This window comes from Capra hircus, chromosome 20, assembly GCF_001704415.2.
Source record: "Capra hircus breed San Clemente chromosome 20, ASM170441v1, whole genome shotgun sequence".
Lineage (NCBI taxonomy): Eukaryota > Metazoa > Chordata > Mammalia > Artiodactyla > Bovidae > Capra > Capra hircus.
Window position 1 is genome coordinate 17,828,029 of NC_030827.1, and position 16,553 is coordinate 17,844,581.

Here is a 16,553-nt window from a genome sequence, read left to right on the forward strand (position 1 = left end):
CCCGCCAGGTTCCTCTGTCCATGGGATTCTCCAGACCAGAATACTGGACTGGAATGGGTTGCCATGCCTTTCTCCAGGGAATCTTCCTGATCCAGGGATAGAACCCAGGTCTCCCTCATGGCAGGCAGATTCTTTACCATCTGAGCCACCAGGGAAGCCCGGTTCCTAACATAGAAGACACCAAAGTTAATGCTTACAGAGTTGAAAATAAATGTCCCTTCTGTGGAATCCCACACCCCAGTAAACAGGACCCCCTCCTTGGCCACATCTGTGCCTTTGAGCTTCTCCATTATGTCAGGGGCTGTGCCCTGAGGGGGTCCTCCTCGGGATTTTCCAGACTGGAACTAAGAGAAGACAGTCCTCCTCTGATGGAGAGCTGTGAGTTGTGAGAACCAGATGCCTGTGTCCTAGCTGTGATTAAAGTATTTTAAGAGCATGAAGTCAATATAGAGAACAAAAATAAGACACACTCAAAGGACTGAGGGCTAAAGAAAAGCCACCAGTTAGAGATCAGGAAGATAAGAAAGGCCAGGCAAAGGCCTGAGTCACAGTCACAATCAGGGAGATGAGCACTGTTAGTTAGGACTCTCTGTTTGGGGTCAAATTATCTTCATTTACTCCCCAGTCTTTCTAGTGAACTAACTCCTACTTGAAAGCTCCGCTTAGATGTCTTGAGTTCTGAGAAGCATCTTGAATTTAATGTGTTCAAAACTATACTCCTGGTGGTCCTCTCAAAAACTTGGCATATTCTCCATTTCAGTTACTGGCAACTTTCCAGTTACTCAAGTTCAAACATTTGAAGTCATTTTTGCTGCCTTTCTTTCTCACACGCCGTATCGGCTATCAGGTGATGGCCGATCCCTGCCAGATATAGAGCCTCTAACCACTTGTCACCGTGTCCACTGATGCCATAGGGCCCAGGCGCCATTGTTTCTTGCCTGGATTTACTCGAGTAAGCCTCCTGATTGGTCTCCTTGCTTCCCTCTTGCCCTCCTAACTACATGGCGTCTCATCTCACAAGTTATAAGATTCCTCTACTTTGGATCCTTCAGAGTAAAAATCTTCATGACGCCCTGTAAGTTCTCATACCAATAAAAATGTAAAAAAAAAAATAGTTCTTATTCAATCTTAGTTTTCAGCCTTATCTCCTCTCTCTGCCTGCCTCACAGTCTCCCAACCCCATTCTGCCTTAGCCAAGATCCCTTTTCTTTGCTGATCTCAGACAAGGCAAGCAGGCCCCACACTTCCACCTCGGGGACTGGCACTTGCTGTTCCTTCTGCCTCAAACATACTCTGTCAGACATTAGCATGGTCAGCTCCCTCCCTCACTTCCTTCAGGTACGTCTCTGCATGCTTCACCTCACTGGAATCTCCTCTGATCACTCTACCTAAAGTACCCTTTCCTCTGCTTTTCCTTGTAATACATATCACTAACTCATTATTTATGTCTTCCTTCAACTTAGAATATATGCTCCACAAGAATGGACATTTTTTGGTCCATGACTTGTCTTAGCACCTGGAACCAAGCCTATCACATGGTAGGTACACAAAAGAGTCTTTCTGAGTGAACCATTCAGATTCCTTCTGATACATTTCATATTTCAGTCTCTTACCCCTGCTAGCTTGAATCCACCTTCATAGTGGTGTATTAACAGTTCATCTTAAATTTTACCTCACTCTTATTTCCTTCACTAAGATGTATCAGATTACGATAGTTTTTTCCCTGGATCTTCCCATCTTGTCACTGACCATTCATTAAGTCCTGAAATAGCTGCCATTTGCCAATTTTTTTTTCCAGAAATTTGGAAAAAGCTCAGTTCTCCTTTGCTACTATATTGAAAAAATATTGTGACTACAAAAATAATTTTTTATCCAACTTAGTATTTGAAAGTCATGAAACATTTATTTCCCCCTGAAACTGTAGCCTCTGTTCTTAAATGAAAGCAGGAATTGAGAGCAGTGAAATGCAGAATTCTACAGCCCAGACTTCAATTAGGAACACATTCTGCCACCTTTAAATTATCTAAGCTTGTCACTTCTTCCATTTTTCCTTCCTGATCTTCAAGTTTTAACAACACTAAAATCTTTTTAAGTTTTTTTTCCAGCACTGGTCCATTGGAAGGTAGGAAAACACATACATATCACATCAAGTTTGTCTGCTGGACCACAGTTCTCATCAAGGAATTGAACTCGTGGCAGTTCAAGAATGTTGGCCAAGTCACCTTTACTACAAGTCACCTTTCCATTCTTCCTATGATGCCACTCTCGACTTTATAATTAGAGTCCACTTTATTATGAAATGTCCCAGTGTTTTAATAGACACATGAATCTACATTGACCCTTAGGCAAAATCAACTTTCAAAAAACTAAGAATAAACTTACAGAAAAGAACCAATCCTCATACCACTTTATAGTTTATATTTTTATTCCTACTTAGCACTAATGTGATTTTAATGTCATCATGGACTTATCTAACTTCCACCTATTGACTTCTTCACATTTAAGACTGGATGTCAAAGAGAAACTTAAAATATTTTAAGGGATTGAATAATTGAATAATTGTAGCTTTAAAAAGCATATCTGTCAGTATAACTTCTGGGTATATATCCATAAGAATTGAAAGCAGAGTATCAATGAAATATGTGTACATCTGCATTCACAGCAACACTATTCACAACAGCCTACGGGTGGGAGCAACACAAATGTCCACGGACAGACGAATAAACAAGCTGTGGTATATGTATACAATGGAATACTGTATCGCTTTTCAAAGGAAGAAAGTCCTCTCATATACTATAATATGCATGAACCTTGAGGACACCATACTAAGTGAAATAAATAGCCAGTCACAAGAGGTCATGTACTGTAATAATCCCACTTATGTCTCTAAGGCAATCAAATTCATAGAAGTGGAAAGCAGAATGGTAGTTACCAGTCAAGGGAAAGCTGTTGTTCAGTGGGTACCGAGTGGAGTTGGGGGGTGGGAAAGCCGTTGCTCAGTGGGTATTGAGTGGAGTTGAGGGGTGGGAAAGCCGTTGCTCAGTGGGTATTGAGTGGAGTTGGGGGGTGGGAAAGCCGTTGTTCAGTGGGTATTGAGTGGAGTTGGGGGGTGGGAAAGCCGTTGTTCAGTGGGTATTGGATGGAGTTGGGGGGTGGGAAAGCCGTTGCTCAGTGGGTATTGGGTGGAGTTGGGGGATGGGAAAGCCGTTGTTCAGTGGGTATAGAGTGGAGTTGGGGGGGCCGTTGCTCAGTGGGTATAGAGTTTAGTTGTGTAAGATGGGTAAGTTCTGATCTTAAGTTTCAAACAAAGTAAATATACTCAACACTACTGAACTGTACACTTAAAAATGGTTAAGGAGGTACATTTTATGATGCAGTTTTACCACATACACACACAAAATGCATTCGCGTCATTTTACATATGAGTTTTTGATGGAGATGGGGTGGGGCAGATGTTTATAATGTATATGTAGTACATAACCTTTATATTGTAATTTCCTTTAAACCACACGTGCAAAACAACCTCTCACAACTTAAGCATTTATTAAATATATTAAGTACTGAGCATCTTAAATAATAGTTTATTAGGGAGAAATGCCAAGTGTACAGACTGAAGAAAACTGACTAGTCTGTCTCTTTGTGATTATCTCATTTATGTCTGTCTTTTCCACTAAGCAGAAAGTAAGCTCCAGTGTCTAGCTTTATTCATCATTGTATCTCCAGGGCCTAGAAAACAGTATACAAATAATTATTCAATGAGCGAATATGGTATTAAACACTTGGAGATGTGGTAACACCCAGGTTCATAATCATGAAATTCAAGCATAATTAGAGATATACCATAAAGGAGGCAGAATCAACTTTCAAAAAACTAATTTTAATCAAAACAAAAATTGTTGATCATTAACAAGTTTATAAAACAGTGATTTAGTTACATAAATAAATTGATATCAGTGTATCAAATCTTAATTACTTTCAACTTCATGAGCATGTTTACATGGGTGATGAAGTACAACCTTTTTTTTTTCTTTTTACCTATTATAATAAATAAAATGGAGCGCATGAAATAGTTCCTCTAAACAAAAATACCTACAAACATACCTCTAGCATGTTCTCTAATGAAGGGAACAAGAGACACTGGACAACTTTTGCACCAAAACATAAAAATTGCTTTAAAAAGCACAAGGTTACAGAACCATCAGCTAAAGTAAAGACACTATACTGTAACCAAAGTTGGTATTTAATAATATAATGAACAGTTTGGTAGTTAGATCTCCAGTTTGGTTATTTTAAAGCATTAAGACAAGGCAAGATAGAAGGCTGCTTTTGTTTTGAGTAATTCTAGAGAAAATAAAATATATTTAAAAAAAAGAAAGAAAACTGAAAAGTAGAACAGTCATACCTACACAACTTTCTGTCCTGCACAAAGTCAAAATACCTATGCAGAATAGATATATAATATATATAATGTTATTTGTGCACAAAGGTTAGCTTATTATTAGCTCACTGCAAAGGCGTAATGTATCATATGTCAATTGTTTTGGAAAACATTTTGCGTTTTGGGTCAAAAGGATATTTCTTTTAAGTTTCCTAGGCTAGGAGGCACGAACCCCAGTTCCGGCATACTGTATACTCTTAATGCTAAGGCTTGCTGCTCTGGCTGTGTATTTTGTTGTCCCTCTTTATTCTAGTGCCTGTTACAAGCATGTGTGGTGTAGTGGTTGTTGTTGGTGGTGTGTGTGTGTCTTGTGTCTGTGTGTATACATATATATATGTATACATAAGTTGTATAAATATATATACATATATAATTTCTCCCAATAGATCTCAGTCCAACCATGCAATCCAAAAGGTGGCTCTGCATAGATGCCCAGTATGAAGTTCACCGCCTGAGCCAACCCTGAAGCAAGGCGCACTTTTAGTCCTTCTGATAGGTTTTCTCTCAGTTTTTTTTTGTTGTTGTTTTTGTTTAAAACCAAGCTACTGCAGCTTCAAGTATTTTGCATTACATAGAATATTTTTTATAAATTAGTTAATGTTATATTTTCAATATTCAGACATATACTATAATATATATACAGTACAATAAATGCTCTCATTCTTTTTTTAATTTTTTTTTTTTGATAAATCCCTGAGAATGTATGTTGACAGTCGCTAAGTTTCCACATGCACAAGCATCGTGTGCCATGCTTCTGGACGAACAGCACTGCAAAGCCACGTGGGTCAGCCTTTTAACTATTAATATTTCGTTTTGTTGGTTTGTTTAAATATGCTGCAAATGTAAAGATGAGTTACAAAGGAGTAAAGCTGAATCCATTCGAGGTACTTATCACAGGATGGAGGTGTTTTGTTTGGTTTTTAAAGCCATTTCAATTATTTTTTTTTTTTGAGGCTGTGAACGTATACAGAAAACAGGAGAGCTATGTGGACTTTTGCCACTTGACAACATATACTCAGTGTAAACCAAACCTTTTTAACCTCTCTCTCATACAAAAAAAAAAAGGAAGAGTTAAAAAAAAATAAAACGAAAGAAAAAGGGAAAAAAATTAAAAACACACAAACTTTCACAACATGACAATTTAGTCTGCAAACGCAATATAACTATACACATATAATACCGGTGTGGCTCTGTTCTTTAAGTTAAAAAGGGTACAAAGGCAGGCTCAAGTAAAAACAAACCATCCCTCCCAATCCCACCCCCACCCTCATTCATACAAGTTCTATCAACCAAACCTCTCCCGAACCAACATCATCAGTTTCTTTTTGCCTTTGTAGATTTGCTTCAGGTTGTCGATAAACTGTGTAAACTGAATGTGTCCATCATGCGCCATTAAGAAGGTCTCTCGGGCCTTGCTGAGGAACTCTATGAACTCACTATAGTGCCGAGGACTGATGTGTGTGAGCCGTGAGTGTGTCGTGTTGATGTAGGCCCCAATCGTGGCATCCAAGAGTTGCCTCAAGGGGGCTTTGTCCAGTGACATGAGCTTACCAGAGTTCCTCCTCCCGTGAAGTCCCACCACGCCAGGGGTGGTCAGAGTGCACCTGCGCAAAATGTCTGACAGTACCGTTGCACACTTGACACTCTTGACCACCAGAGGTATTATAGCTGCAAGCTCGTTTTTACCAAGGGAGTGGCTGAGCGCACAGGCCCACAAAACGTCGTTAATGGCAGGGTGCGTGTCCTGATTGTAGCTCAGGTTGAGATGGGTCATGGCCAGGGTGGCCAGCTTGTAGGCCCTCATGGGGTACCCGCGGTGCTCCATGTACCGTGCTATTGTGAAGAGCTGGGTGTAGCTCATGCCGGTCGTAGCAGCGTCAAGAACGATTTGGTACGCCGTCTCAAAAGCTATGTGATCCTTTTCACACAGGGTCAGCGCGGAGAGGGCACAGTTCTGAGGGTCCTTCATGGCACACTGCAGCGCGAGTGTCCGGGCGCTGCTGGCCAGCTTTTCCTGCTGGTGGCAGTCCAGGTGGAGGCGGACGATGGTGCTGTTGGACATCACAGTGGTGGCAACAATACTTGTGGCTTCGGTGGGAGTAAAGAGTGTAAACCAGCTCTGCATGATGCTGTCCAGGGCATAAACACCTGCCAAGAACACAGAGAAGCCCCATTACTGACTGGCTGCCCGGGGGTCTCGCCTTACTTCCACTCTTTAATCAATGCTTACACTGTTAACTATCACAGAACAGGAGCCCGGCCAGAAAATCCTGTAAGGTAATGTGCCTGGGAGCAACCTTTTAGAACAAGGTTATGATGGATTGTTATTCAGTGAAATGCCTAAGGAACATGAACTTCCTGTAATAAAGAACGAATCCTCTCGGTAGCTGGTATTTGCGCTGTGCTGCTGCTTGCCTGCCATTTCAGACAATGGCTTTTTGCTAATGAGTTCCAGTTCACTGGGGCCTCCTGTCAGTTACCCACTACAGACTGCGAGTCAGAGAAAGTACAACTCTCACCAGGATAGGGAGTCTTCATGTGATATGTGTGTGTGTGTGCCCAAGTTTAAAGTACACATAGTACAAAATGATTAAACACACAGAGAAGCAAGGAAATGTGACCTGTAATCAGAGAGAAAAAAGTCAACAGAAGCAGACATACAGATGACTCAAATGTTTGAAATGGATGACAAGGTTTAACCGTCATTCTAAGTACACAGATCAATGTGCCTCAGCTGTAGGAAAATCCTACATGTGAGCCATTTAAAAAGCAGGCACTAAATCTAAGAGGAATTAGGCCTCTGTCTTGGTGCAGGGTAGGGTAGTGGTGTGGTAGTTTTTGAACCGGTATTATCTTTGTATTGATGTACTAAAGCATCACGTCGATAATATAACTTTTATATTGAGACCAATTTCCTGCTTTCCAAGATAACATACCATTATAGATTAACAAAAGAAAAACAACAAGGAAAATGCTTTTACGGTATCTGCTGTGTCAGTCTTTAGATACACACTGAGGTGGCAGCGTATTCTCAGCAAGAGGTATATATCCTTTTCTGATGCAAACGGGAAGAAATGGTGGCTGTTTAACCAACATTCATTTTAAACAGCCACTATTTGGTTTGTGCTGGCATTCTCACCAGGAATGTCTGGGCTCTTTAGTTCTGACTCACTGCTGCAGAGAGGAGCTAGCTGGCTGAAGGGTTTCACAAACTGCACCTATATGTGCAGCCCAGATCTTCTTGTGGCTACTAAAAATTCTCATACATCTGAACGCGCACCTAAACCACACCCAGTGGTCACTTCTCTGCTGAGTACCTTGAGAAATGCCCTCAGATAATGAAGGAAAAACTCAGAGCAACGAGATAACTTTATATTATTTTCATTAAAGTGCTGTGAACCCCTAACCCAGAGTCTGAAGGTATTTTCAAAGATGGTTTCCCTCCTACCAATGTTTCATATTCATTCCATTTCTGGAATATGAAAACTGTAAATCTGATTATCACAAGAAGCTACTAAAGACACCTTAAGTGTGACAGAACAACTGAGTAAACAGGGTTTACTCCCTGGCCTATTCCATTTCAGGTAAGACACTGGAGCCCCACAGGCGTGACAGGAGCAGTACAAGGGGGTATAACTGGAGGTGGGAGGGAGGGTGGGGGGGAGGGAGGCCCTGTAGGTTGCTGGAAGGGGCAGGAGCCTTGGTGACGCCTAAGTGAAAGAGTGAAAACGTTCCTGTATGTTTCTGGAGATGACAAGTTGAACCTGACCACAAGGCACCTGGGGAAGCTCCCTCCTGATTCTACCTACCCACTTCAGTAGCACACGTTACCAGCCACCTCACCATCTCCCGTCGCCGCCAATTTAAGGTTGACAGTGTCATTCGCATAACCTATAAAGACAGGGTAACAGAATGCTTTGGAAGGTTATACCAAGTCAATGAAAAAGAAAACAGTTCACCCCAAGGTATAAATTATTAATACTAGGCACACTCCCTACTACCAGGAGGATGGAGAGCCTTATTTGGAGCAAAGCTCTGCAAATGAACTTGGATTTGTCTACGGCTTCCCTCGCTGGTCTTGTCCCAGCCTAGGAGGCAGGAGGTTTGTGTTCTACTCCTGGTGGGCCGACTGGCTAGATGTGGCATCCTGGGCAAGCCACTCAATCAACCACTTTTCTCGTCTGCAAAACTCAAAGGCTGGACTGGCACATTAAACATGGCCCATGTGCTCTTCTCCTCCCCATCTTTAACATTCCATGCTTCTGAATCTCTGAGCCACCTCATGAATCAATTCTGACTGAGAACCTTCCATTTTTTAAAAAAAATAATTGTTTTAGTTATTTCTTCAACCTCTGGTTGTTCCTTCCTGGTGATTAAGAAGATAAACACAAGTCTATAGAAGGAAATCACCTTTGGCATCATTAGCAATCTAATTTTGTTTTTTACTTTCTAACAGATTCCTAAATAAAATCACCCATATCTTTCTGCTTCCCTCATTTTTTAAGATTCAGAACCTCTAGGAACATAATACTCTCTTGGAAAGGTCTATGGGATTCCTTCCTGGGTCCCAGGAAGAATGAAGCAGGGAGCAAGCTCCTAGTAATCTACCAGAATAATCTGCCAGAATTCCAAATAGCCAGAAAGCTCATATTAATGGCTCTTTCTGCATCATATCTCTGAGGTAAATAACAAAAATAAGCCAAACAGTATGAAGTTATTTTTAAAAAGAAACTTCTAAAATGTCATCATATAGCTTTAAGTATAATTTCCCATGCCCTCTGCTTGTAGAGTACTATATATATGGCAAGGGCATTCTCCTGTAATCTAATTCTTTAACCTTACTAATCACTGAAAGGAGAAGCCATAACTAGAAAACTGTATGAATCCTCTAACCGGGGCATTCTAATCCCCATACTTTAGAAAATCAGAAAGTGGCAATTTCTTTTACTGCTTTTTTATGGAGGGAAAAACACAAATGTTAATAGGGATTCCCTGAGAAAAGTAGAAACATAAACTTTTCAGTTCCTGATTTATACAGTAATCTTTTCAGATACTCTAAGGAAGCAACATCTACTTAAATAACTAATTCAAAGTGTCCTTGATAATATGTCTAAGCATGCTTGCTGAAGCTGAAACCAGACCTAATCCCTCTTCCTTTACCTAATTTTCTCAGGGTTATAAAAAGGAGACGAACTGTCCATCTGTTATGAAAATGAAAAAACATCAATACATATCCATACTTCCTCTAAAAATAGAACCCTAACAACTGACTCTTTATTACACACAAGAGCTTAAGTCATGTACAGGAATAACTCTTCTTCATTTATTAAAGGAGAAACAGTGAGGTTAAGGCTCTAATACAGAAGATGCTTTTTTTGTTGAAAGACACCAACAGGGCTTCTAAACTGCACAGTCCTACACATGCAGCTGCAGTGTGGCTCAGCTGGGAACGACTATGTGAAGCGCAGTGCTCTCCTGAGGTCTAGCAGACCCGTGCACCAAAGAGTCATGGGCCTGCACTGAAACACCCAAACAAGCAGACACAGTCTGAGGATGATGCTTTTATTAGCAGCCCTTGTCACCCCAGGAAAAACCACAGTCACGTACCTGCAGGCCCAGCTCCAGAGACACTTTCAAAAGAGTGATGTCTGGCAAACTGTCCATGAGAGTTGCTATTTTAAATGCATCCTGGGCAAGCTTGAAGATGTGGGATGAGGAGTGAATGTTTTTCTGGATGGATTCTAACACTGTTTCCAGCCTCCGAACATCACCTGCAGTGAACAGGGGGTAACGGAATCAAGGCAGAGCAAAACAAACAAAAAAACCATACACACACACCCAAAGGGAGTTTAAAAAGGAACAAGACACAAAGCACAACTTAATTTACACGTGATGTTCACAGATGGCCCAACTAAGTGTCTCAAGGTTATTGCAATATCTGTGCATTCCACCTTGAAAAAAAGATACATTGAGACACACCCTCAGTGACTAAAGGCAAGTGTGAACCAGAACCAATAAGAGAGAGCAAATCATTCTCTCAGGTTCCTACTGATGTATTTCTGGTGAATATTTCAGGGAGAAAAAAATGGAACCCAACTTTTTAATCTGCTTCTGGAGCTCACCCACCATTTACATGCCATAGTGACTAAACCTGAACTCTGCTAGGAGCAAGTTTAACGATGCAGTTAAATGAGGAAAATGTTGGCTCAAATGAGTAGCACCTGTTTTGCTTCCTAAGCTAACACCTAAAGAAAAGAATCCTTTACAACATAAGCTCCACCACTGAGAATGTGATGGAAAACATGACCCTTAAAGAGGCAAATTCGCGAAATAATCACAAGACCTCAGGATGACCCCAGTACCTTTGGCTGCAGTTAGCATAGTGGACGCCAGCTCACACTGCTGGGATTCTATGTGGCTTAGAGTGAACCAGCGAGGGTATCGGTTGGGAACAACTGATGCAATGTGGTGTGGGCGGGTGAGGTCTCCCGTTGGAGCAGTAGATTCCAATACTAGCAACCTGTAATGATAAGACAAGGCAGGCAGCACTCAGTTACCACCTGGGCCACAGGGACTGGCTGGAAGCCAGAGGAGAGAGGACACGCTGGGAGAGACTGCTCAGGTCCTTGGTGAGGGGAGAGCTGGTACAGCTATGCTCTGCTGTCCGGATGCTAAAGTTACCTCATTAATGGCTCACTATCTAAACCTAAGGGTTTCTTTTCTTTAGCATCATCCAGAAAATGGCAATATTCAAGGAAATGAAGATATGTAACAATAGAGAGCTTTGAAACACAAGTCTTAGTGTTTACCTACTGTAAAATTTCTGAACCTTATAATTCACTGAAAAATAAAAATCAAAAGAAACTGATAGTGAAGTGGATATTTAAGATTGAGATGATAAAGAGTTAGGGATCACTGTATAGCTGAGACGAATAAGTTTAACTTCCTAAAATGAGAGGGAAAGCAAGACAAAACTGACTTCCAATCCATATATTCATCCTTTGTGCAGAATTAGTTCCTTATACTTCAGAAATTTGTAGTTAGAAAATGTTATATCAATCACATTACAGATGATGAGTGCAAATGATCTGAGTATTTGTCCCTTGACAGTCTTACAAACTCAGCACCATTTCTTATTTTAATCAACCTGTCTTTAAGAATGTTGACTTAAAAAGAACAACTACTGAAACAAAACACATGCTTAGTGGTCTCGTCCAAATACAAGCACCAGCGAGATTAGCAGAGTAGCTGTAACCGCAATAGTTTTTTTTTACAGCCATCAAAAATACTGACCTTCACTCAAGTACGCCAGTGTCAGGGACTGTGGAGTAAGAGCTGGGGGCCAGGAGGGGTCTGCGGGCTCGAGTGTGACGCTGGGCTTGGGGCCTCGCCCAACAGCAGTTACTGCTCTGACAGGTCAAATGCCTCCCTCCCTTTTCCTTTTATGTAGGGACAGAGAGATTAGACGGTGGCAATTTAGTAGTGAGAATTTTGGTGGGGTTGCTAGTTAGCCTTTTAAAAATCTGGAGTATCCTTATTTTCACAGACAGATCTTTCCAGAGTTGCCGTAGAGGAAACTAGTCAACATTCCTGGAAAGATGGGAAAATGATTGCGAAAGCACTTTTCTTCAGGACTTCCCCTCTCTTTCTAGAAAGACTAAGAAGCAAGTAAGCCACAGGTCTCTTTTCCTTCCTGTTCCCCTGGCTGTTCCCAGAGGCTGGAAACAGTATCAGAATCCATCCAGAAGAACATTCACTCCTAGCATACTGCTGCTAAGTCACTTCAGTCGTGTCCGACTCTGTGCAACCCCAGAGACGGCAGCCCACCAGGCTCCCCCGTCCCTGGGATTCTCCAGACAAGAACACTGGCATGGGTTGCCATTTCCTTCTCCAATGCGTGAAAGGGAAGTCGCTCAGTTGTGTCCGACTCTTAGAGACCCCATGGACTGCAGCCTACCAGGCTCCTCCATCCATGGGGTTTTCCAGGCAAGAGTACTGGAGTGGGGTACCAGTACCTTCTCCGCCTAGCATACTGCTGCTGCTGCTAAGTCACTTCAGTCGTGTCCGACTCTGTGCGACCCCAGAGACGGCAGCCCACCAGGCTCCCCCGTCCCTGGGATTCTCCAGGCAAGAACACTGGAGTGGGTTGCCATTTCCTTCTCCAATGCATGAAAGTGAAGTCGCTCAGTCATGCCCGACTCTTAGCGACCCCATGGACTGCGGCCCACCAGGCTCCTCTGTCCATGGGATTTTCCAGGCAAGAGTGCTGGAGTGGGGTGCCATTGCCTTCTCTGGCCTAGCATACTAGAGATGCTCTAATAGTTCACACCACCTCCCTCCCACAGCAGCCCTTTGGCCGAGGGCATGTGGCAGGTGGAAAAGAAGTGGTAACAATTCCCCTGTACCCTGCTAAAATTCCCCATGAACGTTCTGCTTTGGCAGCCACCAAGGGCAGACATAGATGAGTTTCTGAGTGTTAGAAAAGTAAGCCTCATCCCTCCCGATAGATACCTTCACATAAGCCAGAAGCACAGAGAAACCTTACGCTATTTTACCCTTAAACTTAACAGGATTTGAGGCAATAGCATCTGGTGGCATCACAACATTAGCATCCTTCCCTTTGTACAGGAGCACAAATCTTAGTACAGAGCAGAGCACCTGTCTTCATCTGTCAGCTTCCAAAAATAGGAATAGGAACGTACTTATAAAATTGTGCTCTAAAATACAAACCAAGTGGTATAAAGTAATTTGGTGGTGGACTTTTGCTTATGTTAGTTATTTTTTTATATATTTAAAAAATAGACAAGAGAACTTTTAAGGTTTTTCTGATATGTTAATGAGATTTCACGTAGCCAAGAAAGCATGTCAAATTAAAAGACGTTAGCCTCCATACACGATGGCACCCCACTCCAGTACTCCTGCCTGGAGACTCCCATGGACGGAGGAGCCTGGTGGGCTACAGTCCATGGGGTTGCAAAGACTTGGACACGACTGAGCGACTTCACTTTATCTTTTCACTTTCATGCATTGGAGAAGGAAATGGCAACCCACTCCAGTGTTCTTGCCCGGAGAATCCCAGGGATGGGGGAGCCTGGTGGGCTGCCATCCATGGGGTCGCACAGAGTCGGACACGACTGGAGCGACGCAGCAGCAGCCGCCTCCATTCACAATGACACACAGGGACAATAAACACATACATGACTATACACTCTATTGCTGCATAAAAAAGAGGATTCCTGTGATTTTTAAGTTATACAGAAAAGGCACTGTTTTTGAATCCACTACCCTGGCTAAAAAGTTTCTGTGGAATCAAACTATTTTCCAACATCTCAAGTTGGAGGGTGTGTCTTTAGGTGGCAATAACAGGGTCTGATCTGCACTTTAACAAGTGTGTTGATTAAAAAAAAAAAAGACAAAAGGAAAAAGCTCACGTTTTAAGAAAGTAGATTATTTCTTTCAGATCCTTAAAGTTTAAAAGACTACATATAAGATTGAAAAATGCAATCTTGCATGCATTAAAAAATATTCAGCTAGCACAAATTCATGATGAAAATAATTACTTTGTGAACTGACTTTATAGAGGAGGAGAAAACAGAAAAGTCAGCAGCAGAGGACAATGTGTTCTAATTATTATTACTGAAAAAGGGACTGAGGGTGATGGGAACAGAGCCGAGGCAGGCAAATCCTGGACGACCCCTGAACTGGGATGCCGTCCATGCCAGACAGAGCTCCCACCTTCTCTCATTCTCCAGTTGAGTGCAAAGGTGTTTTCGTGCCAAGATGGCTCTCCTGCACTACTGACGGGAATGTATAACTGCAGCAGGTGTGAAGGGCTTCCTCAATTATTATGTTCAGCCAAGTATATGTATTATTTACCACTGTTTCAAAAATCTTATTTTTTCAAAATAATGAGTTATTTAGGAAGGTTGCTGCCTTGTGACTAAACCCAACCTGAAGTTGTTCTCTAGTCTCAAACTCTAGCTTCAAGACTAAGTAGGGTAAAGCCACATGAACGTGAGTGTGACGGCCGACAAAAATACCCTCTTTCCCTTACTTTAAAATAAAAGCCAAACGAGGCAACAAACTACCACCGCCACAACTCAAGAAGCACGAATAGCTTCTTCAGATTCCTGCTGCCTACAAGAAACATGGATGAGCGAGAAGTTAGCTAACAGCCATCTTTCCTGGTGGGGATTTGGATCTTCTCTGCCCACGGGGCGGAATACGTACCGCATTGCTCTCAGTGCAATTTTGTATGCCAGTTCAGCATCATGAGGTAGGAGAGAGGTGAAGAGATACTTGGCAAATGTGTGCATTGGAACGCTCTCCCGATGGATGATTTCGCCTAAACCACTATACGGGCCGGCTGTAGGAAGAGAGCACAGACATTTTACATTCCTAAACAAGGAACTAAGACTTCTTGTAAAGCATAAATTTCTTACGTAAAGTTATAAACAGTGTTAATCTAGTGAAGAATGTAATCTAAGTGACGTGACTGAAATGAATACAATTCTTAAGTCAGAAATGATGCTACAGGGTAGAGCATACAACACCAAATTCACTTCAGGAACAGCTGCCTGCAGCACAGCTGAAAGGAGAATCACACAACTAGGGGGCGGAGCTTGTTCACATGACAACTGCTTGGGGAAATAAGGAAGCAGGAAACCTCACTGAACTTAAGACAGGCCCTCTCTCACTGTGTGAGATCTAAGCATCCAGATTTTCAAATACACAGATGACTCTACAGCTTCACTTTGGAACCTGCTCCAGACTCAGCTGTAGGGGCACAGATAAGCCAGGTTTCCAGAAAAGAGTGCTCTGCTTCAGGGGGAGGGATGGAGATTCTGAACCACAAATTCCAGTACAAAGACTTTTAAGTATGGCTGCTTTTAATAAGGAGAAATAGATGTTAATTCTCAGAAAGTGATTAATAATAAAAAATAGAATAATACTCACCATAAGCCAAAGAAAAAAGTAACTGAGTCTGCCACCATTTGGGCTTCAAAAGATCAATTTCAAAAGCAAACTTATATTGAAGCTATCAAAATTCATTTCTCAGAAGTTATGACAGGCATTGTGGCAGAGCTGACTTCCCCTTTGTGCTCTCTAAATGCTTGCTTACCTTACGAAGGGCAATACCAACTTTTAAAACAAATTTTGAAAGGAAACCACAGTGGTTAGTTCAACTACTTTCCACTTAGGTACTGTGAGGTCTGGTTACTGTAAAGTGTTTTGTAAATTAGTTTCCATGTCACCTTTGGGTAACATTGGTTTCATGACTCTAGAATTATGAACCATCACATTACTGCTCAAAGGACATAATACATTTGATTTCCATGAGAAAACTAAGTCTGGTGAAGGGTTTAGAATGCAAGAAATGCAGTTCAGAGGAAACGGTGAGAGGAGTTATTGAACTGGGCACTCTGGTAAGAGCATGATACATTTTAGATCATTTTAAACTAACAGAAGTTGCTTTAAAATGTCATTGTTTCATTCTTTGGTTAGCAGTTTTGAACTGTTCCTTATTTAAGTACTTTAAAAGTCATGTAAACCACTTTTTTTTACCAAGACAAACTAAAGATATTTAAAAATGTTTTAGTGATCTGATATTAGTAAAAAGTTGACATAGCATTACAGTTTTCATCTTTAGTTCATATGAGGCCAAATTATTTGTTACTATTATAGACTGAAGGCTTGCCCTCCTCTCAAATTCCTGTGTTAAAGCCCTAACTCCCAACGTGAGTGTATTTGAAGATAGGGCCTTTATGGAAGTAATTAAGGTTAAATGAGGTCACAGGGGCCCTGACCTGGTCCAGCAGAATTAGTGTCCCATAAGAAGAGACAGAGTGAATGCCGTCTCTTCCTTGTGAGAACTCAGAGAGAAGGCAGCCCTGCGCAAGCAGGAGGAGGGCCCTCACCAGGAACTGAATTAGCGAGCGCCTCGACCTTGGACTTCTCAGCCTCCAAAACGGTGAGAAATAAACTGCTGTTGCTTAAGCATCTAACTTGTAGTATTTTTTTATGGCAGCTTGAGCAGAATAAGACATGAACTCTACTTTATTAAGGACTAATTATAGCAAACATCTATTTTTCTTCTTTATCTCTCTCCCATTTC

At 41.7% G+C, this 16,553-nt stretch overlaps 1 protein-coding gene across 1 annotated transcript in view; it reads right to left on the reverse strand.

The window, feature by feature from the left end:
• The window catches only part of ZSWIM6 (zinc finger SWIM-type containing 6), a 209,700-nt gene continuing 197,003 nt past the window's right edge, over nt 3,857-16,553 (reverse strand). Inside the window, exons 10-14 of the mRNA XM_018065605.1 lie at nt 14,669-14,804; nt 10,801-10,958; nt 10,046-10,209; nt 8,248-8,329; nt 3,857-6,586 (exon numbers count right to left, since the gene is read on the reverse strand). Coding sequence (XP_017921094.1) covers nt 5,724-6,586; nt 8,248-8,329; nt 10,046-10,209; nt 10,801-10,958; nt 14,669-14,804 — 1,403 coding nt within the window. The 3' untranslated portion in view covers nt 3,857-5,723. The remainder of the gene's footprint in view (nt 6,587-8,247; nt 8,330-10,045; nt 10,210-10,800; nt 10,959-14,668; nt 14,805-16,553) is intronic.